Genomic DNA, 25,494 nt, shown 5'->3' with positions numbered 1-25,494 from the left:
AGTTCAATTCATAGATATTTTTTTAAATCTGCCTTTTCCTCTAGTGCAGGCATGTCAAACCTGCGGCCCTCCAGATGTTTTGGCCTACAACTCCCATGATCCCTAGCTAGCAGGACCAGTGGTTGGGGAAGGTGGGAATTGTAGTCCAAAACATCTGGAGGGCCGCAGGTTTGACATGCCTGCTCTAGTGGGAGAAGAGTTTTGAAAAACATATAGTGGGCCAGGGTGGGGAACCTTTCTCAGCTTGAGGGCCACATTCCCCCATGGGCAACCTTCCAGGGCCACATGCCTCTGGTGGGAGGAGCCAGAAGCAAAGGTAGCGGAGCAACAAACATACATTTTACCTTTCCTTGTGTGGCTAGTTTCTACATACACTCACATATCCAAATGTATCTTCCATGCATCCAGGCAAGCAGAAGGTGTAATTATAGGAAGCTGCCTTCTACTGAGTCAGACCCATTGGTCCATTGTCTGTACTGACTGACCAAAGTTCTCCAGGGTTTCAGGCAGGAACATCTCCCAGCCCTACCTGGAGTTGCTGGGGGCTGATCCTTCTACTTGCAAGGCAGGTGCTCAACCACTGGGCTATGGGCCTTTTCAGATCTCAATGGCATATTTCATCTAGGCAAGCCCACTCAATGTGTTCTGCACAAAGCCAAGTGGGTTGTAGGTGTGTAGCTACACATCTACATAACACGTTTAAATCACAAGGCTTCTCCCTCCAAAATCTTGGGAACTGTAGTTTAGCCTGCACAGAGCTACACTTCCCAGCACCTTTAACAAGCAGCAGTTCTTGTGATTCTTTGGGGGTGGGGTGGGGGTGGGGAATTCATCAAATTTGCTTTAAATGTCTGGTGTGTACGGTAGCTTTAAAAGAAGTATCCAGTTAGCCACTGAGGGAAGCTAGATAACAAACTAAGTACACTCTTGGTCTGATCCAGGATGATTCTTCATATATTTTTATGGGTCAGGCATTCACATGCCCTCTGCTCCACCTCTGCTTCAAAGCAACACCCCTGCAGGTGTTTTGCAAAGATGAAGAGGCTACCTGGGACTCCTGTACCTGTGTCCATAATGTACTGTACAGTTTGCCTTTTCAAAGCCCCATCCAACTATTTGACCAGAGATAATGCTGGGAGAAAAAATCTCCATTATTCTCCGTGGGCATTTGCACATCATTGGGTCCTGCTTCAGTTATAGCCCCTTCAACATTGCTTTGTCTCTAGCCTTGCATTTACACATTGCTCAGGGTTGAGCAGCCAGACATCTTCTTTTCCCCAGGTCTAAATTATATCTCCCAAAGTTCATTTCCTTCTCTCTTATTTAAAACCACATTCTTTAATTGGTGCCATGTCATGTTGGTAAGCTGATAAGAGTTGTGGGATCTCTTGACATATTGCAGCCAGAGTAAGGGGGGATGTTTGAAAAGAGCTATTTCAATCTTGGTATGGCAGATGAATCTAAATCATGGAAACATTTCTGCTATCTTTCCCCACCCCCCATGGCAACTTTCTGTTAGGTTGAATTTATGGGAGGCAATTTGAGAGCCAAATCTGATGCAGAAAATAGAATAGGGTAGGGAAAAGAGAAAATTATATGCCTCTTGCTAGAGTGCTGAAGGCAATGGACTTTCTCTTGCCATAATGAATGGGAACAGGAGCATGACCCATTCTTAAGGCTCAGATTATTGTCAGGAGGGTGTGGGGCTGCAAATTATATTCTGAGGTTGTCTAGAAACCATCCAATATATAAACCAAATAAAGTTTTATTATGTAGCAAAAAAAATACCTTACAACATATGGTAAACATCCAAACAGATTCAGGTGGGACACTACAATGTATTCATAAAAGGATCATCCCTCCACCTGTTCTAGGGATGCCATAAAAATGGCATCAAAATGGGAAATGGTACTGTACCAGAAATTGCATCAGTTTGTGTGTTGATCCACGAACAGGAACAGGAACCAGGCAATCAAATACACAAATCCCTAAATTTAAACTGTTGACACAAAAGAAGGAAAAGGGGGGGCTCTCACTACCAAATTTATGATATTATGAGGCAGAATGCTTAATATGGATGCGGGATTGGATGAAATTAGAAAATATAAAAATTTTGGATCTTGAGAGCTTTAACTCTAGCTATGGTTGGCACGCATACTTGAATTATGGAAAAGCTAAAACAAATAAAGAATTCACCAACCATATACTAAGAGGGGCATTATACAAGGTATGGGTCAAATATAAAAGGTATATTGAATTGAAAACGCCGTTGTGGATCTCTCCCATAGAGGCTTATGCACGTAAAAAATTAACTACTGAGACAAAATGGCCTGTATATAAACAATTAATAGAAGAGCACCATGAGGGGTATAAATTAAAGCCATATGAAGAATTAAAATGTTATGGTATCAGTAATTGGCAATATATACAGTTGGTCAATATATTTAGGGCAGATAAAAAGATAGGTTTTGCCAAAGAAGATTCACTATTTGAAAGAGAAATCATTCAAAATAAAAGCAATCTGCTATCTAGAACATATAATCTACTACTGGGGTGGGACTTATTTCAAGAAGAGACGACAGAATCTATGATTAAATGGTCCCAGGATCTCGGTCAGACAATACAAATTGATCAATGGGAGAAATTGTGGAAGCAGGATATAAGATTTACGGCTTCTTATAATATAAAAGAAAATTTTATCAAAATGTATTTTAGGTGGTATTTAACACCTGTAAAGATGGCCAAAGTATATAAATTAAAAAATAATTTATGCTGGAGATGTAATGGGGAACCTGGCACATTTATACATATGTGGTGGATGTGTCAAGAAATAAAAAAGTTTTGGTTAATGATTCATGAAGAATTAAAGAAAATGATGAAAAAATCGATAAAGCAAAAACCAGAGATCTACCTATTAGGTTTATTAAGTGAAGAGATCCCCCCAAAGAATAAGACAGTGTTCTCGTATGCGTGCACAGCAGCCAGGGTTCTAATAGCTACATATTGGAAGACATCCAAAATACCAACAAAAGAAGAGTGGATAAACAAGCTTAGTGAGTATTTATTAATGGCCAAGCTGACAGTAGCCTTGAGAAATCAACCGAAACAAAAATTAAGAAGCGAATGGGAAAGTTAGGATGAATATATAAAAAAATACTTTTTAAAAGAGGGCATGCTCACATGCTTAGAATAAAAAGATATGAAGGGATATAAAAATAAAGAGTGGAGATATAAGATAAGAGTGATAGAGGAATACAGGAAAGACAGAATGCATGCAGAGAATATATGTAAGTGATGGATTATATCTAGAAAATTGAAGCCGAAGTGAAAATAGAAGTCGGGTAAATAAAGGAGGGAAGCTTGTGGGGGAGGGGGGTAGGTGTTGGGGGGTGATTGGTATTTGGTGAAATTTTGTTGTTGTTTTTTGTTCGCTTTTATCGTTATTATTATTATTTATGGATATTACGGATTATTCTTTATGTTTATTGGTTTACAGATTATTTATTTATTGTTTATGTTGAATTGTATAAAGATTGATGCTCAATAAAAAAAAAACAAATACACAAATCCCTAATTTTAAGTGCATTGGGCTTCAGTGATTTCAACCATATGCAGTTGAAGGTGGGCTGGTTGAAGTTGTGCAAGTCAAGTCCCAAGCAAGGCAGAGAACCTCAAGGCTCCTTTTGTGCTAGGTCTGCTGGGGTTACCTGGTGAGAAATGAGCTTTTAAAGGGGGGGGGCAAGGCTCACTCAGCATGCTGGCTCTGGAAGACCCTGGGATGCTCCTGTGAAATCTCATGGGACAATCCAAGTTCCTGAGAGATCTCAAGCGAGCATCCCCAGCCTTCCAGAGGGGCAGGAAAAGAGGGAGAAATTGAATTCAGTTTACATTTGAATTCAAATGTGCACTTTCTAAAACAACATTCTCATGCAGCCATTCCTCAAAATTCTCACTTATCAGAACTTTGCAATTCAATTGTCCAGCCATCCGGGCAAATTTGCATGCAAACAAACAAACAAACAAACAAAAAATACCAATTCTGGTAGAAATCGAACTTTTTTTTAGGGGAGCCAAAGTCGTTGAGCTTCTTTGGGGGAGCCAGTGATCTACCACAGACATGCCATGTAGTCCAACAGGTAGATTACGATCTACCTATTGGACTACATGGCCCTTGGGGTAACTTCCAACTCCATAATGTTATGGTTCTATGAAATGTATGGAATGGATGAGACCTGAGAGTTTATCCACACTTACCTTTTGCATTGCTCTTTTCAGGCACAGTTCTGTGTCTTAACTTTTTTTTTAACCCACTCTTTAGTGCTCAATCAGAGCAAATGTCCATTTGGGTTTTCTGTGGGTTGCCATTTGCTCTGACTGGAAAAAAATGGTGCTTGGACACAGAGCTTTAAATTGCAGACCCTGCCTAGAATGAACTGAGGAAAGGTAACTGTGGAGAAACCTTTAGTATTTGTGGTGACGGGGGAGAGGAATTGGAGTATCCTGGGAAAGGGCATGTTGTTGTTGTTTAGTCATTTAGTCGTGTTCGACTCTTCATGACCCCATGGACCATAGCACGCCAGGCACTCCTGTCTTCCACTGCCTCCCACAGTTTGGTCAAACTCATGTTCGTAGCTTCGAGAACACTGTCCAACCATCTTGTCCTCTGCCGTCCCCTTCTCCTTGTGCCCTCCATCTTTCCCAACATCAGGGTCTTTTCCAGGGACTCTTCTCTTCTCATGAGGTGGCCAAAGTATTGGAGCCTCAGCTTCAGGATCTGTCCTTCCAGTGAGCACTCAGGGCTGATTTCCTTCAGAATGGAGAGGTTTGATCTCCTTGCAGTCCATGGGACTCTCAAGAGTCTCCTCCAGCACCATAATTCAACAGCATCAATTCTTTGGCGATCAGCCTTCTTTATGGTCCAGCTCTCACTTCCATACATCACTACTGGGAAAACCATAGCTTTAACTATACGGACCTTTGTAGGCAAGGTGGTGTCTCTGCTTTTTAAGATGCTGTCTAGGTTTGTCATTGCTTTTCTCCCAAGAAGCAGGCATCTTTTAATTTCGTGACTTTCTCCCAGAAAACCCACTCTTTAGTCAATTGATGTTTGCTCTGATTCAGCAGTAAACAGCAGCTTTTCTTGGGGGGACGCAGGGGGACGCATACCCCTAAACATTTTGTGAATGCAAGTGTGGCCTCCTTGAGGGGCAGTATTTCAATATGAGCAGGAAAATGAGAGTACCCCTAAACATTTTTTTAAAGAAAAAAGCACTGGAAATAGAGGAGGGGCCAGAAATAGGGGAAAGCCCCAGGTCTAGGTTGGCAGGAGCTGGGACTGAGCAACGGGAACTCGCCCCGTCACGGGGATTCGAACCGCTGACCTTCTGATAGGCAAGCCCTAGGTTCTGTGGTTTAACCCACAGTGCCACCCACGGATACAAATAATAGTAAAGATCATTCCCAGATTAAGCCCATATAGATCCTGGTTAGGAATATTTAGCTTGCAATTAATTCACTTTCTGTTGCTAAAAATAAGAGCGAGATAAACATACCCCAGCTAGATTCCCATGATATCTGGTTGCTCTCTGTCTCACGCCATTTCTTTCCCTCACTGTTTCCCATCAGCTGGAAACTCTTCATCTCCCTTAGAACTCCAGCCTCAAAAACATGTGGTGCACTGAGGGGGCAGGCAGAGCGAGGAGGGACTATAAGTCCCTTTGATTGTTACAAGTAGCACAGAGATTTCAACCAGTATCACAGCCCATTGTTTGTCAGTAGCTTGCCTAACCGTTGATTCTGCAATGAGCATAAGCTGGAGTTTTAACAAAGCCGTAAGGCCTGTTAAAAGAGGCATGCCAGCTTGCACAAAAAGTCACCCATTTGGAAAATATGAAGGCCTAGGAATAATCATCTGCGGTAATAATTCTGACAGCAACAGAAGAGTTGCACATAATAAGATAAAAATTGTGCATGTGCATATTTTATAAATAGTGGAGAGTAAACAGGGCAATAATTTGAATGCCATCTCTCCCAAGCTGCTGCTCCCCAGATGCCAGGAGTGCCAACTTGACTCCATGACCATGGGTGCCTAGCATGGCCCTATCACCGGGACCCCCTTCCCCTTTCATTTCCCATCATCCTCTCATTCCACCCACCTGCTGGGATATATCTGGGATGTGGCCCAAGAGAAAAAAGCTCATCATTTGCAGCGTCAAAGCAGAGAGATAAAATGCTGGAGACCAAATGGGATGGAGACCAAAATGAGGCAGACCCTGGGGAAGAAGAGGAGGAATAGGCTTTCCCCCAGAGGAAATTACATCCAGTGTGGTTTGGCAGAAAATTTGAACTTGTGAAGGGTCTTGTAAGGACGGCAGCGGCAGCGGCAGCAGGGTCCCCAGAGGGCTGGTGTGTTTAACATTATGTCCTGCCAGGTCTCTTAGGCACCCCATCACCAAGAGACAGGCCATGATCCATCCAGCCTGCATGAGGAGGAGCCTCCCTCCTGCTCTGAGAGACGTGCTGCTTTGATCCTGTGGCTTTTCCTGGATCCAATAAGGATAGCTGCAGTGTGAACATCAGACCAGGGATTCTCACAGAGCTCCCCCCCCCCAATCATATTCCATCAGCATCTTCAACCCTGCCTGTGTGTTTGAATCCCCAACATGATTAGGAGAGCAGGATTGCATGCAGGAGAGCAGGATTGCATGCAGGAGAGCAGGATCAGGCATGTCAGCATCAGGTCTGCTGTCCCCCCCCCCCATGAGCTGGAGGGCTGAATGTCTCCAGCGGGGAGCCTGCTCTGCCAACATAACCTCCTCCTGGAATTTAGAATCCTGGGTTTTGCATGAGTTGAGATGGGGTACCCACTGCAAACATTCAGTCCTCCAACTTGTGGAGGATGATGGAGAGCTAGCATGTTCACCTCTGCTCTCCCACGCATGGTTCCAGGTGGGTGGGGAATCTGAATACCCAAATAGGTATTTGCTTAAAAGGGTAAAGGGACCCCTGACCATTAGGTCCAGTCGTGACCGACTCTGGGGTTGCGCGCTCATCTCGCATTATTGGCCGAGGGAGCCGGCGTACAGCTTCCAGGCCATGTGGCCAGCATGACTAAGCTGCTTCTGGCAAACCAGAGCAGCAGACGGAAACGCCGTTTACCTTCCCGCTGTAGCGGTTCCTATTTATCTACTTGCATTTTGACGTGCTTTCGAACTGCTAGGTATTCATGCTTCAGTAACAGCTGAGGGTTGAATTTCCTCTTGAGAAAAGCGGTCAGGCTGGTTTAAAGCCCCCAACGCCTATGCACCCTATATGGAGACACAATTCTCTTTCTCTCTCACACACACCAATCACACACACCATTCTCTGCCCTACAACCACAGGTGCCAACTCCCCCATGAAGGGACCAGGCACCTACAAATTTTGGTGCTAGGGCCATGCATGGCACCTACAAATTTTGGTGCTAGGGCCATGCATGGCACCCACAGCCCTGGGCACCCACGGTATCACAGGGTCAAGTTGGCACTCCTGTGTAGAACCCCTTTTTACCCATGACAGTAAACACCCTTACTGAAATTAAGCAGTTCTGGGTTTAGTGAAGACTACCCAAGAACTCCATGTACACCATTTCAAGTACCAAGGCAAAAAGGCTAGATTTAATGGTGTCCATATGAGCGTCCACATGTTGCACCCAATGAATGTACAATCCTAGTACAAAACAGCAAATCAGCAAGTATCTACTCTTTCACACAAACACGAGCCGAGCACATGCATAGACACTTCAGTACAACATGTGAACAAGCCTTTGGATGCTGGCAAATGTCCAATATCGCTACCCTCTGGATTCAGCCTTGTTTGTGAAATATGTGACCTTCTACAACTTCTTGAGTTTTAATCCATTTTTGATAGCATTCAATAGCTCCCTTTACTAGAAATTGTCATCAAGAGGAGGAATTGAGATTTTATGTATGTGCATAGTTGGAAAGGACATCAAGTATTACTTCATTATAAACATGAGCTTGCAAAAGCTTCACAGATACAGGAGCAAATGTTTAGGTTTTGTTTTCCTGGTATGTCTAATTCATTTTGTTATAGGCAATACATCCAGGTGCCTGAGAGCTGTTGCCGCCTGTTAATCTAAACAGGAGTCACATTTTCCCATTCTGTATAACAGAAGTCTCTATTAAAGGCTGGCCTTGTTCTAAGAAGCTAAGATTATTGCAAGAGAAGGCACAAACTTCTTGCTTGTTTCTTCCCTAATGTGTAATGAGTGGACCTGGAGGGAGAGTGCTAACAAACCCCACCCAATTCCAAACAGTTTGGCAGACGATGTGCTGCTGAAAGTGTTTGGGATCATGGACTGAAATATTGCACAGGGGGGGAAACCCTCCAACATCAAGAGTGAGCAACATGTGGCCCTTCAGCTTAAAATATCCTAGAGGGAGGCATGTCTGTCTGACTGGAACATGAGCAAGGTATTTCCTGTTAGGAATGGGGTAAGGATGTACCACAATATTTTGTTGCAGTTCCCATTTGTCAACAGTATCAGCAATGATCATCCTGAATGTTCATTCCTGTCAGGATGAAGTGAAACCACTGAGCCTCTTGGGCTTGCTGATTGGAAGGTCGGCGGTTCAAATCCGCACGATGGGGTGAGCTACCATTTCTCTGTCCCAGCTCCTGCCAACCCAGCAGTTTGGAAGCATGCCAGTGCAAGTAGATAAATAGGTACCACTGTGGGTGGTACCTGATGCTGGGAAAGATTGAGGGCACTAGGAGAAGGGGACGACAGAGGACGAGATGGTTGGGCAGTGAATTCTCGAAGCCACCAACATGAGTCTGGCCAAACTGCGGGAGGCAGTGGAAGACAGGAGTGCCGGACATGAAGAGTCGGACATGACTAAACGACTAAACAACAACCATTCTGGGGGGAAGGTGAACGGCGTTTCCATGCGCTCTGGCACTTGTCACGGTCCTCCATGCACCAATAGCAGTTCAGTCATGCTGGCCACATGATCCAGAAAAGCTGCCTATGAACAAAGCTGGCCCCCTCAGCCTGAAGCAAGATGAATGCTGCACCCCATAGTCACCTTTGACTGGGCCTGATTGTCCAAGGGTCCTTTACCCTTTACCTAGGCAGTAATCTTACTGACTACAATTTTTCACACAGCAAGGCCGCTTTTATATCAAGTTTAAATGTACTGTATGCCTTTGTGAGCCAATTTTGTAGCTTCTGCTAATGGTTCATGGCTACACCACCTCAAGGACTGCCTCTCTCCAGGTGAACTGACCTGATATGGAGTGTCTCCCAAAGGAGGCTTTGGGATAATTGTTTTCAGTGCATTGTGTATTTTTATATTTTTATACTGTCCTGTGATCCTCGGATGAAGTGCAGTATAGAAATTTAATATATAAATAAGCTACCATGGATGTTCCCTTATACCAAATAATGATTGATTCCTCCCCCACCCCGCCCCTTATGAGGAATGCCATGGTACAAAGGACTGCCTTTGATGCAGTATTTTGTAGAAGTACTGCTTGCTGTTCTTGGCAAGTGGTTGAGCTGTTTGATTAAGAGCATAAGAACATTAAAAAGCCTGCTGGATCAGGCCCATCTAGTCCCAACATCCTGTTCTCACAGTGGCCAACGTGTGGGAAGCCCGCAAGCAGGATTTGAGCACAACAACCCTGTCCCCTCCTATGGTTTCCAGCAACTGGAATTTAGGAGCAGAGCATACCCATTGTGGCCAGTGGCCACCAGTAGCCCTCTCCTCCACAAAACGAGCACTAGTGTAATGAGTTCAATTTCTTTACCATCTTGCATACCTGAGATCGCATGGAAATATTCGGAATGACCAGAAGTACAGCTGAGATCATGGCTCACAGCAAAATCAGACCAACAGCAGACTAGTGGTTGGAGTGACGGCCCTGACAAAACAACGAGTAGACTATCCTCTCCTGGCCCAGTGGTAACATTTCATTTCATCCCTTGCTGGCCTGTGGTTTAAGGGAAGCCACGCCTGGAATTCAATCCACTTCACTACGAAGATATACAGCAATGCCTGGGCAGTATTTGGAAGTCACTGCCAACGCTCTCCAAAAGAAGTGAGAAACACTGATTCTATGTCCCTGGTATGTGCACGGCTGGATCCAACGGTCTGGTGACATTGTATATTTTGGAAATGATGAGTGCCGTACTATGGAACATCTACGGTTGGTGCCAGAAGCCAAGTCAATGGGTATACAGTATGGGCAACAGTCAGTCTGGCTCAATCTCTTTTGAGGAAGAAAAGGAGAAAAGGTCACAGTTAGAGAAGGCAGGTAGATGGTGTCGGCTGGTGTCCAAGGGAACTACAAATCAGGAAATCTCTGGTCCAGATCTTGCCTCTGCCTTGAACTCGACAGATGGACTTAGGCAAACAATTTATTCTCCGCCTTAATTTTGCTATCTGCACTATGAGGGATAATGACTCTTTTATAGGATTGTAGATAACAATTACAACTAGATAATGGATATGAAGCACTTTGGACACGTGGAATCAGAGGAGTCTGGTTCATTAGAGCAAGTGGGACTTAGGCACACCAACCTCAGTCTTCCCTCAAGCTGCCACCGTAGCTTACAAGCGCCTTACTTACAAGCAGTCTAGGGGGTGGCACTGGCTCTCAGTTTCTGCCTCAGTTTCTGTGTTACCTTTGCAGAACTGAGCAGGAAGGAGAAGGAGGGTGAGGGCAAGACTAGGTTCTGCCCATCATTGTCTCCGGTTCTCCTAGCCATTGGCTCTGGCGCCACCTACTGTTGGCCTCCCTGCCTTTTACCCTACCATTCCTAATGAGCACCAGTCTCCACTGCTTGAAATAGACAGAGAAATGATTAAACTTGATATTTGTCAGAAGCTTATGGCTTCTGTTTCTAGAGTAGCAAATTCTTGCAATTTATTGAAAGCCTTTAGAGAAGCCATGGGTGGGTTGAGGAGCAGCTATATGGTGTGGGCAGTGTGAGCCACAGGATTTTCTGGGCTCAGTAGAAAGAACTTTGACTCTCCTTTTTCCTCAGAGTTTCTACAAGCTCAGAACAAAACCTCACACACAGAGATGGGTGGTTGCCAAGTGAGCAGCACACAAGCTGGACCTTGACACTGAATTTCAATTCTGTTTCCGACTGTGGTAAATTCTGAGATGGAGAATGAGGACCAAACTGTATGTGATGCAGTAATTCAATGACTGAAAGTGCTGGTGCACTTTTGTCTAACTAAAAAGCAGCTCTGGGATCAATTTAGAGCTACCATGTTGTGGGGAGGGAGAGGAGTCCTCCTTGCTGTGTCCCTTTGCTGATTTCCAGACTTAAAATTGCCCTTTGAAACTGAGCAGTTCTCAAGTTTCCCTCTTCATCAGTCATGGCAGGGATGGGCAAATCTTAGACCTGGGGGCCAAATGTGGCCTTCCAGGCTTCTCAATGTGGCCCTCAGGACTCTCCAAAGGCCATACTATTCACTGTCACCAGCCTGTGCCCACATCAAGTAATTCCCCCCTGGCTGGAACATGTCATTGAATTGTGATGGTGCCTCTTGCTTGTGTGTGTGTGTGTGTGTGTGTGTGTGTGCAGAAACCCCTTCTTGTGAGACTAGAATCTAACCTAATGTACAAGGGGGAAAGCCACTTCTGGGAGTCCATTCACTTTTTGGCCACATTCACAAGGCCCTATAATACCACTTTAAACAGCCATGGCTTTTCCCAAAGAATTATGGGAGCTGTAGTTTGTTAAGGGTGCTGAGAAGTGTTTGGATATCGCTGTTCACCTCCCAGAGCTACAATTTCCATAGTTCATCATGAAGAGGGAATGATTGAATGTTAAACCACTCTGGGAACTCTAAATATATGGGGTGAATGTGACCTTTGCCTCTGGTCCAGTCCATCACTGATATGTGGACCCCAGAAGGTTGCCTACAAGAGAATGTGGCCTTTGGGCTGAAAAGGTTTCCTCATCTCTGGCTTATAGTAGCCTTTTATGTGCGTGGAGGGATTGGGACTGGGGACGTGGTGCAGGAGCAAAGAGAGAGAGACTGTCTACACACAATGCCACTGCTAGTCATGTCTCACTTTCCCTCTGCAGCTGGGTTTTGTGAAATAAAATGACATAAATATCTGCAATACTGGAACTTCAGCCTCACAGACAGACGGACAGTTTTGTATGAAATCTGGTGCAGGAATGGATTGATGAAGCTGCCCAAGTGGCAACCTGCAAAATTGGGAGCAGATCTTGAATAGCAAAGCATTGATGACAGGTAAGTGTTAAATATGCTATAATTCAATGCAATTAATTAATGTTAATTAATGTTATTTACTATTATCTGTATGATTATAGATATATTTAATAGACATCCCTAACATAAACTATCTGATGTTCATCCATTAATAACATTTGTGCTATTTACTCACTGTCCTCTCAAATATAATGAATCTATTAATGCTACATTATGTTTCACAAGAAAATACAGGGTTGGTAATCAGGCTCATTAAACTGATAGCAAACATATTTATTCAAATTTATAGTTAATTCTATTCATTTCTTTTGAACGCCTGAATGTACCAAATCCAATATATCCATCATTGAAAAGATTTCCCAATAGCAAGAAAGACACATCAATGATACACAAAAAGTGATAGCAGTATGTTTCCAAAAAAAACTGGGACAAAGCTTATTTACCAGAAGTCTTAATATATTTCAGCAGTTGGTGCAGTTATTAATTCATAATACACAGGTTTTTTTAGTATTCATCAGATCATTTTTCAACATACAGTGTAAAGGGCAATGAGTATCAAACTCTGGTCAAAGGTGTTAAATTCTTCAAATAATCAGCCCCAAATAGCACCTGAAAAAATTAGTGCTTTTGAAGCCTCACTCCAAGAAGATGGTTGTGGTCTAGGATCTCCAAGACTCACTAAAGCAACAGGTCCTATGATTCCTGGAGAAAGTCATGGCAGTTCAAATGGTGCAACACCTCTGCCCCCAATATATGCTTTCAGTGGAGATAAAGCCAAGGTGCCTTTGCCCTCCTCTGTCTGTGTTCAGCTGGGGAGAAGAATCCTCTGCCCCAGTTAGGACACAGCATGGGGAAACTGGCAGACTACACCTTGGCAGAAGGATGGGGACTGACTGGATGGGGAAACCTCATGCCCTCCAGATACAGCCAGACTGGGGCTGATGAGGGTTGTATTGCAAAACATCTGCATTGTGTTCCAAAACAATTTGGGGAAGGCTGATCTGAGCAAAGACAAATCCCAATGCTTCCTTGCTCTCGTTCTTGAGCCAGACCGGATGGATAGAACCATTCACAATTTCAACCGTAAGCAAAGTAGTAGCAGGAACAACTTGTGCTATCACAGAAGTTGCAAAAAAAGGGGGGAGATAGAGTCTCTACTGAGAATCAAACTCTTTTTTAGAGATCAGAGAGGGGATGGGAAGACCGGGTCTCCCTTCCTTCTGCACCACTGGAGCAACAAGCCAGGTAAATGGGTGGGAGAAAGGGGGAGGGGGAGGAAGGCAGGCAGGCAAACAAGTGGAAAGGGAAAATTCTGATCACACCTTGTGCTGAACCCACTCTGATGTAACTGTGAGTGCATCAACAGCGGAGCATGTCAGATTCTGAACTGGGCTCAGAATCAACTGAGGCATGTGTGGTAGTGGTTAGAGTGCTGGGTTCAAATCCTTGCTCAGCCATGAAGCTTATTGGGCCATTCACTATCTTTCAGCTGAATCTGCTGCAGAGGGTTGTTATGAGGCTAAAACAGGGAGAGAGAGAACCAGTTATTCCACTTTGAGTTCCTTGGAGGAAAGGTGGGATAAAAATGCAAGAAAAAGTAGATTGTTTTCCAGAAAATCCAGACATAGAAATTCTCCCTATCGCTAAGTCACACGCTGTGAGTGGGTGTGGCCACTGGCGGAGGAACGGGGGTGGGGGGAGTGCACCGCCCCCAGCACCATCAGGGAGGGGTGTACCATCGTGGCCGCCCCCCGGACACGCGCCACGCACCCCCTCCACTGGTGGAGGAACGGGGAGGGGGAGCGCATCACCCTGGCACCATCGGGGGGTACCATAGTGGCTGCCCCGACACGTGCCCCCCCATGCTGAGCACCACACCCCCAGGATGCACGCTACACCCCCAGGACACACGCCACGCCCCCGCAGGCGATGTGCTGCCAGCCACGCCCCTGCCTGCTCTCTGCTCCCGGTGCTGGAGCATGCAGCTTTGTCACTGCCCCCCCCCCCAGGAATGCATGCCAGCCACACCCCCACCGGTGCCAGAGAATGCAACTTCACCACTGGGTGTGGCCATAGGTCAGTGGTAGGGCACCTGCTTTGCATGCAGGAAGATGGTTCAATCCCTGATACCTTCTGGAAGGGCTGGGGGGAAATCCTGTCTGAAAGCCTGGAGAGACACTGCCAGCCAGTGTTGGCAGCAATGAGCTTGATGGTCTGAGTAAAACAGGTTTAGGTGTGTGTGGGGAGAGAGAGAGAGAGTGAGAGAGAGCCTGCATTATGGGCAACAGGTGGAGAGTATGAAAGCCAAGCTATATTTAAGGAAAGGCAGTGCTGAGACTGCCTGAAAGGACCCAGAACCACATGGCCGTCTCTTGCTGCTTCTCTTGGTTTGTAGCTTCCCTGGCAAAGTCAGAGGAGAGGATGAAATAGAAACGAGGGAGGACAGTGTAAGGGAGGCAATGGGAAAGCCAAATGCCAGCAGTGCTAAGTTATGCAAACTGTCATATGGGAAAACATGGGCACTGCACTTTGGAAATTGCTTGGCATTACAGTATTTGTCCCTGTTTGCCTACTGTCTTGTAATAACCCACGCAGAAGGAACATGGGTCTGTTCAGTCTGTTACCAGCCTGCCCCAGCAGGGTGCTACCACCTGATCTCATTTTTAAAAATCATAAAATTACTTCTTTTTTAAGCATGTGCAAGAAGACATCTATTTCTGATGTACAGGTATAGGCTCCAAGTGCCGTTGCTTATGTAGCCAAAATGGCACTACCCACACAGAACAGGCAGGTAGGAACAGGCTGGACTTTCCAGAAATACCCAAAACTATTTTGAAAACAACAAAATATCGCTATGGGGAAGGAAACCCTTGAAAACAGCCCAAGGGACACCGAGTATGCTTGGTTGGCATGAAACACTGACCACCTCTTGGGACAGAGGTGGGAGGGAAATAACTGGATAGTGATGGAGAAGCTGATCTTCTAAACTGGACACCCGCTGTGCTGCAACATTTTGTAGCATTTAGACTGCCAAGTGAGTCAAATTATCTGAGGGTTTCAGAGGTCAACTCCCCAAATGCTTAAAAAGCTATTGAGTATGGAATTGCTCTTTATTTTAGTGGGTAGCAACCCTGAAGGATTGCTTGTTTCAAGAGTAGCAGCAGGTCCCCCACCTCAAGCTGCAATTTGTTTCACAGGTTCCGCAGAGCTCACAGCTGTCTATTCCTGCTGATTGTTTTCTAGAGGTGACTGTCTGGAAAGAGTCTTGGCCCCAGAGATTATTGGCTGGAATCTGGGCTTGTGTGGCTCTCACCTGTCACACCCTTGGCCCTCTCGAATGCAATTGGTGAAGGGTGGACACCACTCCCTGCCTCTGTCCCCTCTCAGAATCCGCAGAATCCCCACACAGGAGGAAGTGGGTAAATGCAGCAGCAGCAGCTCCACCCATGGAAGGAGCACTTGTGGCATTGCTGCTGGCATGGGTGTACCCAGCATGGGGCAGGGGGGGTGCAGCTGCCCCCCTAGAAGGCCAAACCGCAGGCCCAACTAGGGAAGCAAATACCCTGCGCAGGCGCCCCGCTTGTTGACACGGGGGGGAGGGGGGAGGAAACGCTGCTGGTGCCGTGGCTCCTCGGCAGCGGCTCCTCCTCTCAGCCCGCCCTGCCTACATTTGCACCAATCCCCGCCCACTAAAGCCTTCACACCTCCCAATGGAAAGCCCCGCCGGGCGGCAACCTCTCCTGCCTAAGAGTTCTGCTGGGCTGGCAAGTGAAGGAGACGCGGCTTCCTGCATTGGTTGCAGCTGCTGCCGTGCTCTGCCTCCCAGTAGGCTGCACTGCAATCGTCAGCGCCGCGGGCTGGGAATCGCCCCCTTACCCCCCCTGAGTTAGGAGTTGCTACTGAGACTCCTCCTGGGCCGGGAGAGGAAGTGCACCGACAGGAGCCAGTTCAGCCTCGGTGGGCAGAAGCCTGCAAAGGAGGAGTGGGGGGCGGCACCCGAAAGCGGTGGTCGTGGCTGCTGCAAGGAAGCTGCGTGGGGGCGTTTGCACCGGATTGCCGGCAGCAGGAGTAGCCCAGTGGCAGTGACCCTTCCTCGCCGCCCCCCACCGCCGGCAATAGGAAAGGAGCTGCCTTGGGGGGCGGCACAGCTCTCCGCTCCCCCTGCGTGCATTGCCCTCTCTGGGCATTGGCTGCTGTTTCCTTCTTTGCAATGCGCCCCCCCAGCCGCTCTCCCTTGCTGCCCCTGCTGGGGGGGGGGGCTCGCTTGCCTGCGCTGTGCCACCCCACCTTTCCCATCTTTTGCTCCCTTGTGATGGGGAGGCGGCGGTGGCAGCTTCTTCTTCTTCTTTGAGGGTCTCAGCTTGGCGGGGGGGTCCCCAGTATCCTCCCAGGCCACGGGGGGCTGGCCCCCCAGGACTAGCAGACCTCTTAGCTCCTTCCCCATCCCAGATATATAGGGTGGGAACTGGCAATGCTTCGGGGGGACCTGGAGGAGGGAAAGCGGGGCCCAAAGGCTTTTTTCAGGGGGGTGGCTAGCCATAAATGGATGGGAGCGGTGTTTTCAGAGCAGGGCCGTCTTAAGCATACCTGGCGCCGTGGTGGTACGGATCCCTCTGGTGCCCCCACCCGCCCCGTTTCCCGGTGCGGCGGGCGCAGCTCACTGCGCGGCTACTGCCTGGAGGGCCGGAGCCCTGCGCAACCCAGCCTGGGCGTAGGGCCGGCCCTGGGCCAGGGGGTGCTGCCCGCCCTCTGTTGTGACGCCCCTGCGCGTGACGGAGGCGGCCCCAGGCCCGCGCCTCTCCGGAAAGCAGCCTGAAGCCGCTGAACAGCTGAGAGGTGCGCCTGGGGCGGCCTCCACCACGCCTCTCAGCGGGCGCAGTGGCGCCCCTGGTGGCCTGGCGCCCTGGCGCTCCGCGCCACCGGACCCGGGCCTAGAGATGGCCCTGCAGGGGAATTTTGTGTGAGAGAGTTTAGGGGGTTCATTTAGAGGCTGCAACCGCCGCCGCAGAGTCTTCGGGCCCGTTGGCCCTGTAGCCCCGCCCACGTTCCCACTTTGTGGCCCCTCCCCTCCCGTGCCTTGGCCCCGCCCCTGAACGACCATGGCTTGCACCCCCCCCCCCTAGTTTTGATCCTGGGTACGCCCCTGGCTGCTGTATAGGAGATGAGGCAGTAACGTCTATGGCAGCTCAGGACCCCAATACTGTACCTCAAGAACTGCCTCTCCCCATATGGAGAGAGAGTGCCCTGGACCCTGCGATCGTCAGCCGAGGCCTTTCTTTTTTTAGCCCCGGGAGGTCTGGAGGGTGGGGCCTTTTTATTGGTGACTCCTTACTTGTGGAATACTCTCCCTGCATTATATAGACCAGTCAAAAACTTTAACCTATAAGTAAGACCTTTGGGTCTTAACTAGAGCCTTTTAGAGTAGGTGGGATGTTTTAATGTATCCACACCCTGATTTTAATATATGTATGTGGAGGTTTTTTTGTAAGTCTTTTTGTGAGTCGCTTTGAGTTGCCATGGTAAATTAAAAAATTTTTTTTATTTTTTATTAATAATTTTTTTTCTATTAAAACTAATAAATTTTAAATGATAATAAAAATAATATTGCCCATGAAAGCTGATATCACAGTAAAACAGTAGGGATATGGCATATCTGTACCCCAAACTTATATTGATGTGTGTGTGTGTACATAAAAATACACACACATCAGTTTATATGCCTTGATGGGAATCAAAGTATCAAGGGACCCATAGTTTGGTGTGAGTGCTGATAATTTGGATTGGAATCTCTAGTTCCTTACTCAGTCAATTAATATCAAACATTTCACTGCCACTAGTACAATGTGGTGGTAAGAATGTATGATATTTTTCCATGTATAAGATGCCCCCATGTATAAGACAACCCCTATTTTTTCTTGAACCTCAAATTAAGAAATCAATATTTTAAACACCAAACATAATGACTTTGAAATAGCAACCCCGAGATTGTCCAAAGTCATTGAATTTTGGGGGGAGATCGTTACCCTGCAGCCCCCTACCATATATTAGAACATCAGCTGCAGTCACCCTGTAATGGTTGGCTGTAGTCCGCACACTGGTTTATGGAAGTGGCTTGGCGGTTCAGGCAGCTTCTTCACCGCAGCCGTGGGAATGTAAGTAGAAAGACGACACCCCCCACATTTTTTTCTAACAATATTTAGCAAAAACCATCGTCTTATACACAGAAAAACCCAAGACCCACTTTTAACCCACACATGCATCTGGGGAACCATTTCTTAATCTTTTACCAGTGGTGCCTCTGCTGTGACCCAGCATGGATCAGGCCACGACCCACTAGTCCATCCCGACCCACCAGTTGAAGACCAGTGATGCAGATAGATTTATTTGATTCCTCAGATGCAAAAGATGCATATGGGTCATTGCCAAAGAGTCGCTACTTCTATAAAAGATAAGAAAGGGAATTCATAGTGCCACAACCATCGGAAATCCCACACAGCCTTTAGGTACTGGCCACACCCTTTAACTTTCCTCTGCACACCCACAATGTGCACAAACATGCTCCTTTTAAAGTAAGTCTCGACATCCATTAGGAGTCCTGCACTGGATCCACACTGGAGAACTAGGTTCTGTAGCTCATAGCACAATTCAGATTTCTGGGTAACCAGTGTAAGAGTTTTTCACAGAAGCCTGCAAGCCATAATCAGCTCCAAACATCAAGTCATTCATAAGCAAGGCTCCTGTGTGTGAAAGCCCTACTCAAAATGCACATTGCTGGCACTGTTCATTTGCTACCACCAACCATTTATGGGTGGCTCTGGTGGCTTTTAGTCTGCAAAAAAAGGGTAATGCTCCAAGCTGACCACCAGCAGGAAAATATGCTTGGGAGTTTTGCACTCTGATTGGTCCCTCTGTAGGAAGATCTCAAAAAGATGTTGCTGCTCCATCTAGTCCCATCTCTTGGTAGGCATATCCTGCCTTTGAGGTTGACTTTTCCTTCCTATCTCATGAGCAGACAGATCAGTACACCCAGGTACAGCCCAACCTAATGTGTTCAACCAGTGAGGCTCTTGCACAGCTTCACATGCAATCAACTTGCTATTATTGTAAAATTTCTTAGGGCATCTTCAGGATCAAACATAGCCAATTCAACAGACACAAACAGGTGTACCAAAGGATATGGCTCCAGCAGATAACTCAGCTCATCCATCAAAAGAAGCTGCACCGTCAAGGACAGTGTCTACTCTCTCTCACTCTGAAACCCCACATTGAAGCATGTGTCATATCTTATTTAGATCTTCTCCAAAACAAAACCCTGATCCAAGTGCTTGAATAATAGAGGCTCTGGAAGTTGTGACTGAGACCTGTCAATGACCTCTCCGTCTGCTTTCCTAACACCACTCCTAAACTCCTAAACACATCCCTTCACTGATCCTGTGGCTTTAGTACAAAACTACACACTGCAGCAATCCACTGAGAGCCCTTTTGCATGCATCCTTGTTATCCATGTGTCTCAGTGGCAAATGCTCCATATACCCCCCCCCCCCGACAAACAAACATTCTCTCCAGAAAAAGTGGCTGAAACTTCGGAAGGAGAAGAGATTGGGGCTTACCTCCAGACTCTGGGTTTGCATGGAGTGGCAGTGCATGTAGCAGAAGCTGGAACAGGGGCAGAAGCACAGGCACCACTGAAGGAAAGCTGGACCTCATGGTATTGGCTGGAATGGACCAGACAGCAGCACTCAGACCATTCCCTGGACACTGAGCAACAAGCACACAAAGGCGGCACAAGCTACAGACACAGCCTGTCTGTTTTCAATTGAAGGTTCAGCTACTACTATATTTAAGAAGCTTGCAGCTGAGGGAGGGATGTTCTGAAGTTCCCCACCAGTCAGAAATCGGGCTGGGTTAAAACAGATGCCTCTCATGTTACAAGTCAGTTCCCCTTCTTAAAGGGCTAGCTCTTTCCCCTCCCCATTTCCCCTTTTAGAAGCTCTTTGAATATCTCCTCCTTCCCCTCCTTCCTTCTCTGTCATAACTTTTTGGGAACTGGCCAGACTTTCAGCTCTTTGTTTTTCTGTATGGTTATTTCTGAGATGGCTGTGTGAAGGGACCTGGGGAGGTCATTTGAGGCTACAGAGAGATGGTGTTTGTCTATACATAAAGATAGGGCTGGCCCAATACATTTTGCTCCCGAAGTCAAAGGATATGGTGAGATGTTTGCATTGCTTGTACGTGATACCATGGGACTGGCAGCTGAATCTTACATGAACCCTCTACTTCACCAGAGTCAACAATTGTGGGAGCCAGGAGAGGCCATGCAGCATGGACAGCTCTGTCCTCCAACAGATGGGAATAGCCAGATAGCTTAGGATGGACTGCCAAGACCTACTGCCCCTGCCACCTTGTTTAACAGTAGAGCTGACCTTGCTTAAAGACTTGGGTGGCCAGATTGCAAACTATGGGAACACAGGAAGCTCCCTTATACCCAGTCAGACCAACAGTCCACCTAGCTCAGTACTGTCTGTTGACTGGCAGTGGCTTGCTAGGATTTCAGTGCTACAGCCCCGCTGGTTTCCTTTAAAAGTGATGAGACATTCCAACCAGTGACTATTCAGGGGCTACTTTCTTTTCTTTTCTTTTTTAAATGATTCTTTATTATTTAAAATTACAATTAAACAAACACAAACAAATGCAAAAATAAACAATCGCAATGTGAATAAACCATAGCGAATACATATATCTCATATTACTTTAACTTTACTTAAATACTTCCTGTCCTTCCCATTATACAATATTTTACTCCCTTTGTTCCACAGGTTTATATTTTTATTGTCTTTTCTTTCTTTCTATTTTTTGTTCTTATTAAGCTTATCTTTTGCAAACATCATTCAATTTCTGCTAGCAAAGAGTTGTTTGGATAGTATAATTTTAAGTAACTTTTGTATATAACCCATTCTCTTGATACCTTTTGTGTTGTGTTGTGAATCAGTCAGTTTTGCCAGTTGCAGATATTCCAGCATTAGTATTTGCTAATCTGATCTTGTTGGTATGTTTTCGTTTTTCCAGTATCTTGCCACTAAAATTCTAGCGGCCACCAATTAATCCATTAATAGAGTTCTTATTTCTTTTTTTTATCTCAAGTGGTAATATACTTAATAGAAACATTTCCGGCCTTTTTTTAAACATTATTTTAAATAGTTTTTTTAACTCCTCATAGATGTTATTCCAATACTCTTTGATTTTTTGGCAGGTCCATCACATATGGTTGCATGTCCCCTCTTCATTTTTGCACCTCCAGCATCTAGGGCTTACCCCCCCCCAATATATTTTTTGCCAGTTTTTGGGGGTGTGGTGCCAACAATAAATCCTTTTCATGTTGTTTTCTCGTAAATTATAACACGTTGTAAATTTTATGTCCTCTGCCCATAGCCTCTCCCATTGCTCCATCTGGATGTTATAGCCAAAATCTTGAGCCCACTTTATCATGACTGCTTTTGTCTGTTCTTCTTTCGTCTCCCACTCCAATAGATAGTCATACATTAATGTTTTTCTTTTTTACCATAATTAAATTCCTTTCAAATCTAGATGTTTCTATTGCTAGCCCCTGTTTCGAATCAATACCGAACTTTTGATTTAATTGAAAATATTGTAGCCAATCTGTCAAATATTTTTTGATTTCTTAATACTTTTAAAGTAATGGTTTCCCTTCTTTTATTTCTAACCAGCTGGCCCTGCCACACGTTGCTGTGGGTTATTTGTGTGATTTCCCCTACCCTGTGCCGATCCATGGTGCATCCCTGTGATTCCCCCACTCCTCCCCTCACCCCCCAGCATATCCCTGTGATTCCCCCCTCATCCCTGTGAATCCCCCAACTTTGTCCTGATCCATGACCTATTATGCCCCCTCTTCCCCCCCTGGCTTATCCCTGTGATTCCCCTCCTCTCCTCCGTCCAACCCCCCCCCCCAGTGACCCGTTCATTTTGCACACAATCATTCCCCCAATGCGCGTGTTCTGTAAAATTTTGCCCTGTCCCAACCCTGACTCCCCTACCCACGTGTGTTATGTGAAATAACATTTATTCTACCCAAAGGCATGGCCCTGTAAAAGGCCCATATTCAGTTGATTCTATGCTGCGGCCTATTCGGCCCCCCCACCCCCCATCCCCAGGCAGGCCCCTAAATCCACTCAGCCTAGTCTGCAAAGCAGTCTCCACTTGGCGATGTTGGGCCTTGTTGCTGCAAAAGGCCTGTTTTCAGTTGGTTGCTGTGGAATTTTGTGATGGCATCTGGTGGCGCGGCTCTGCAGGCAGCAGTGGGCGATTTGCCTTTCTATTGGATGCTGCTGGAGTCTTCAGAGCTTCTTCTGGTGACGTCTAATTTGGGCTCCACTTTTTTGTGTTTAATCATTATTTTAGGTATGAAAGGTTTGCTTTTTTGGAAAAAAATTATGCCAGATCCCTCACTGATGGGCATGGAACGTTGTGGCCAAATTTGTTAAATTACAGTTCAGTGGTTACGGAGAAAGGCTGTTACATCTGCGTGCACAATGCCTACATTTATATATATTAGTATAGATACTAATCTGTATGTGGGCCATTTGCTTCTCATATTTTTTCTTTTCACAGCTATCGCTTCTATTGGATAGGTCCATAGTGGTATTTTAGGCTCTAATATCCCCTTATATTTCATCCAAATTTTAAACAATGATTTTCTTATTACATGGTTCAGGAACCCCTTATGTGCTTTTATTTTCTCGTACATTAAGTACACATGCCACCCGAATCTATTATCGTGGCCCTCCAAGTCCAGTATATCTGTAATAATTGGTGTTTAATCCTGAGTTTCTTGCCATTCCATACAAACTTCCGGTCTGCCGCCATTTGCCGCCAGCGGGGTTTGCTTCGGGCTCCGAGGCACCCATCGCCACCGAGGAGGGGGGGGTCACGTGGGCGCCACGCCCCCCGGAGAACCCCCAGATTGTGCGTTCTGGGGCCATGGGAAACCCAGCGGCGCTCCAAATAGCCTGATGCACGGTCCGGAGAGCTCTTTTTTTAGAGCCCCGAAAGCCGGTTGCGCATGGCGGAGCCTTGGGTCCTTTGCTACCTCGGCGGTGAGAAGCTCTGAGCTGGAGACGGAGGAGCGACAGATACCTCCAAAAACTAGATCTGGACTGTAAGTAAGAAATTTATTGATTGGAAAAAGAATTCGGACCTGGGAGGGGAATGTAAAAGAAACGGAGGTTGTTCCCCCCCACCACTGGGAAGGTTATGCTACAGCAAACACCCCCGCAGCTGCTAAAAACGAAGAGGTGTGGATCCTTCTAAAAAATTGAACTTGCAACCCCCCCCCCTCAGGTGGCAGAACCAAGGGGGAGGGAAAAGTATTATTTTGGACAATCTGCAAAATTTATAATTGAAATAATAAGCCCCCTCTGAAACCCAGGGGCAGGAGCCTGAAACCACGACCAGCCGTTAAATATAAGGACTTATAAAGAGGAAGTACTGTTAATTGTCGAATTTAAGACACCACATCGAAATTGATTTGGAAAAAAGTTGACTTTTGAATTATTTTGGATTAAACAAAGGAATTAGCCTATGTAACACAACACCACCTCTGGTGGATTGAGAGACATTTCCCACGGTAATACGAGAGGACAAAGAAGGCAGCCAGCCAAAATAACTATGACGCAAATAGAGGAAGTTTGTCTACAGGACATTTTGGATTTTATTCGAGAAATGTCAGAAGAAATACGTTATGGCAAAAGAATTTTCCAGTCTCCAGAGGAAGACCAACAACAGCCACCTCCTACGGAAGTTCTGGAATTGGAAGAAGAAAGAAAATCAACACAACAGATCGAGAATAAGGAGCAACAGACTGAGAAATCAACGCAACCTGTGAGAGAGGAAACATTGAATAACCACCTGACACCAGAAGAATATGCTCAAGAGAGACCTGGGGATTTGGGAGAGAGGGGGACCAGACCCCAGAAAAGGACAGCCAAAATGTCGTGGGAGGGAAAATCTTGGTTTGTACCCCCCCAGTGAGAGAGAGGGGATGCAAGCCAGAAGAGAGACTGGATACTATAGGGGACAGTGAAAATGAAGACAGGAGTGAGAGACTGGCTGAAATGTTAAAACAACAGAATGGGAGGAAGGAAGATCGGGGTGGTCTGGAATGGTTAAGAGAGGGTGTGGGGTAAGAAAGGTGCATAAATAGATTAAATGGATGGATAAAAGGTTTGAATTTGGATAGTATAAGGATGCTGGTCGGGGAATTAGGGAAACTGTTACCAGGGGAGGGGAGGGGGTGGGAAGTGAGATTAATAAGAGAAGGGGTTTATTAGAATTTGAAAGTAGGAAAGGGTATTTCTTTTTAGGAGAAAACTAAAGGCTAAGGGAAATTTAAAGAAATAGTTAAAAAATAAGACATTGTGAGTATTATAATTATTATGTTTAATATAAAGAAAGCTGTGAAGATAAGATATGAAATGGACCCGGGTAGGGAGGGACGGGGAAGTCTTTTTTCTTTTCTTTTTTCTTTTTGGATTTTTGTGCCTGTTAAAAAACTTCAATAAAAATATATGGGGGGGAAAAAAACTTTGCTATCTCCCTCCTCCATTCTTTAAAACAGTTTAACCCTCCCAGGATTGGAATTGTTTGGAAGAGAACAATCATTTTGGGCAGGATGTTCATTTTTATTACTGAAATTCTCCCCCATAGAGAAAGTTGTAATTTATTCCAGACTTCCAAATTTCTTTTTATCTCTTTCCATGTTCTACTATAATTGTCTTCATATAAATTTAAATTGTTATTTGAAATCCAAATTCCAAAATATTTCCATTTATTCTCAATTTCCAATCCTGTCTCCTCTTGTAACTCATTTTTCTCCTTTTGTGTCAGATTCTTAGTTATCATTTTGGTTTTTTGATATTTTATTTTCATTCCCATTATTTTTCCAAATTCTTTAATGGTTTCTATGGCAGCTGAAATACATTGTTTAGGATCCTGGGTTGTTACAATCAGGTCGTCGGTGAAAGCTCTTATTTTATACGCCTTCTCTCCTATTCTTATTCCTTTTATGCTTTCCTTATTCCTGATTTCGTGCAAAAGGGGTTCTAGCGCCAGAATGAAAAGGAGGAGGGATATAGGGCACCCCTGTCTTGTTCCTTTACAGATGTCAATTTTGTCTGTTACATTACCATTTATTAATATTCTTGCTGATTGTTTATAATAT

General features: G+C 45.7%; 1 protein-coding gene across 1 annotated transcript in view; it reads right to left on the bottom strand.

Annotated features, from left to right (window-relative positions):
- CSPG4 (chondroitin sulfate proteoglycan 4) overlaps nucleotides 1-20,110 on the bottom strand; it is a 102,526-nt gene extending 82,416 nt beyond the window's left edge. The window contains exon 1 of the mRNA XM_035138148.3: nucleotides 19,871-20,110. Coding sequence (XP_034994039.3) covers nucleotides 19,871-19,967 — 97 coding nt within the window. The 5' untranslated portion in view covers nucleotides 19,968-20,110. The remainder of the gene's footprint in view (nucleotides 1-19,870) is intronic.
- Between the last annotated feature and the right edge of the window lie 5,384 nt (nucleotides 20,111-25,494).

This window comes from Zootoca vivipara, chromosome 13 (assembly GCF_965207765.1).
Source record: "Zootoca vivipara chromosome 13, rZooViv2.hap1.1, whole genome shotgun sequence".
NCBI lineage: Eukaryota > Metazoa > Chordata > Lepidosauria > Squamata > Lacertidae > Zootoca > Zootoca vivipara.
The sequence above is the reverse complement of the archived record's forward strand: the minus strand, read 5'-3'. Positions and strand labels throughout refer to the sequence as shown.